Below are 1,527 nucleotides of genomic sequence, written 5' to 3'. Positions count from 1 at the left end.
AAAAAAAAAGTGAGTCAGAGGGAGTACAGCAGGGAACTTTAACTCATTAAAAAATCAAACAAAACTACTCAGAAAAGCAGGGTGCACATGCTCTTTTTTTAGCAGTCATTAGCCCTAACGAGAAACAGAATCCTGCACTGTTTGATCTGATTGACTATCTCTTTTTCTGTATAAATCCTTAATAGATGTTTTAAGTAAAACTGTTTTCAAGCTGCCAATCTTATGAAACTAATTTGAGATATGAAAATGAAGGTGTGATCCTTATGATCAATGACTCATCAAGCTAAGTTCTGTCTGCAGTTATACCTGCAATTTTCCCTTTAGTTGAATACATGAGTGTAAGTGGAGCTTTTGGCCTTGCAACTACAATTTAGTAAATACCAAAGTTGCTAACAAACAGCAGGAATACAGTACCTTATGTTACTGGCTCTACAGAGATGTTCAGAGTCCATTTCCCCTCCCTTATTTTAAGCATGGGGTAAACATTGCTCCAAACATACAAAATAGATCTATTGTGATGGAATTTTTTGTTCAGATGATGCTTTCTAAAGATCCCTAAGCAACACTACGCAGGGCATTCACCTGACAGCCAAGGCAGCACAACCAAGGCCCAGCACARATTCAGCACTAACTTGGACATAGCTGGCTAAGAAGCCTTGAAGCAGCCATCTTAGAGCTCCTTCCTTGTAGATGAGGAAATTCGAGTGGTTTCTTCTTTCATTTGAGCTTCTTGGTTAAAATTTGCTCATGCAGTAGGAGAGTCTGATTTTCATCCACCAGAGTGTTAAGTGATTGAAATGCATTTATCTTCAGCTGCTTTGCTAGCAGCCTCACCACCTCAGGCATTTTTTCCAGGCAGTCAAAACTGACACAGAACCCTGTTTATCGGTACACTAAAGCTCTGACTAGGAATTCCTGTTAAAACGTAGCAAACTTTTGCCTAAGTTACTGACAGAAACAATGCTCACCTGTTGACACCAATCGTAACACCCTGACTATGCTCTTTAAGCAAAGAGCAAGAGATGCTRGTTTTCAATGCCTTGCTTTACTGCATTATTTTGACATACAGATCACAGGGAGACCTCTTCATTAAGCCCTTTGCTCTTTTGTCAGAGTAMTGCATTACTTCACATCACTGAAGTCAATTCATTATTTTGGTGAACAGGCGAATGTGGAAGATTAACTTGTCAAAAGAGTTGATGAACGGAAAACTGAAATTATCAGGGGTGAGCATCTGGTAGATAAAACTTCAAATCATGACAAGGCTGCTGCACATAACTAAGATAGTAACTTGAGAAAGTGTTAAAAAATATTTTTGTTTGCATACTTTGTGATGACATACTTGGTTATTTTCCAGCATTCCACAAAGATTAGAAGTTATTTAACCTTGACTCTTTGAAAAATAAAAGGCATGTGCACATCAACTTCTCTGATAAGCATGGACTGCTTGATTATACATACCCTGTGTAAATGTATTTGGTGTATTCTCTTCCACATCATATAGCAATGACACTGTACTATGGCAGT

At 38.2% G+C, this 1,527-nt stretch overlaps 1 protein-coding gene across 1 annotated transcript in view; it reads right to left on the bottom strand.

The window, feature by feature from the left end:
• Positions 1-1,527, bottom strand: part of PLEK2 (pleckstrin 2) — a 14,903-nt gene extending 13,376 nt beyond the window's left edge. Inside the window, exon 1 of the mRNA XM_085323339.1 lies at positions 1,462-1,527. Within this exon, the coding sequence (XP_085179465.1) occupies positions 1,462-1,500 (39 nt within the window). The 5' untranslated portion in view covers positions 1,501-1,527. The remainder of the gene's footprint in view (positions 1-1,461) is intronic.

Source organism: Rhea americana, unplaced genomic scaffold (assembly GCF_003343005.1).
Source record: "Rhea americana isolate MKP2758 unplaced genomic scaffold, rheAme1 scaffold_84, whole genome shotgun sequence".
Lineage (NCBI taxonomy): Eukaryota > Metazoa > Chordata > Aves > Rheiformes > Rheidae > Rhea > Rhea americana.
This window is presented reverse-complemented; position numbering and strand designations above follow the sequence as displayed.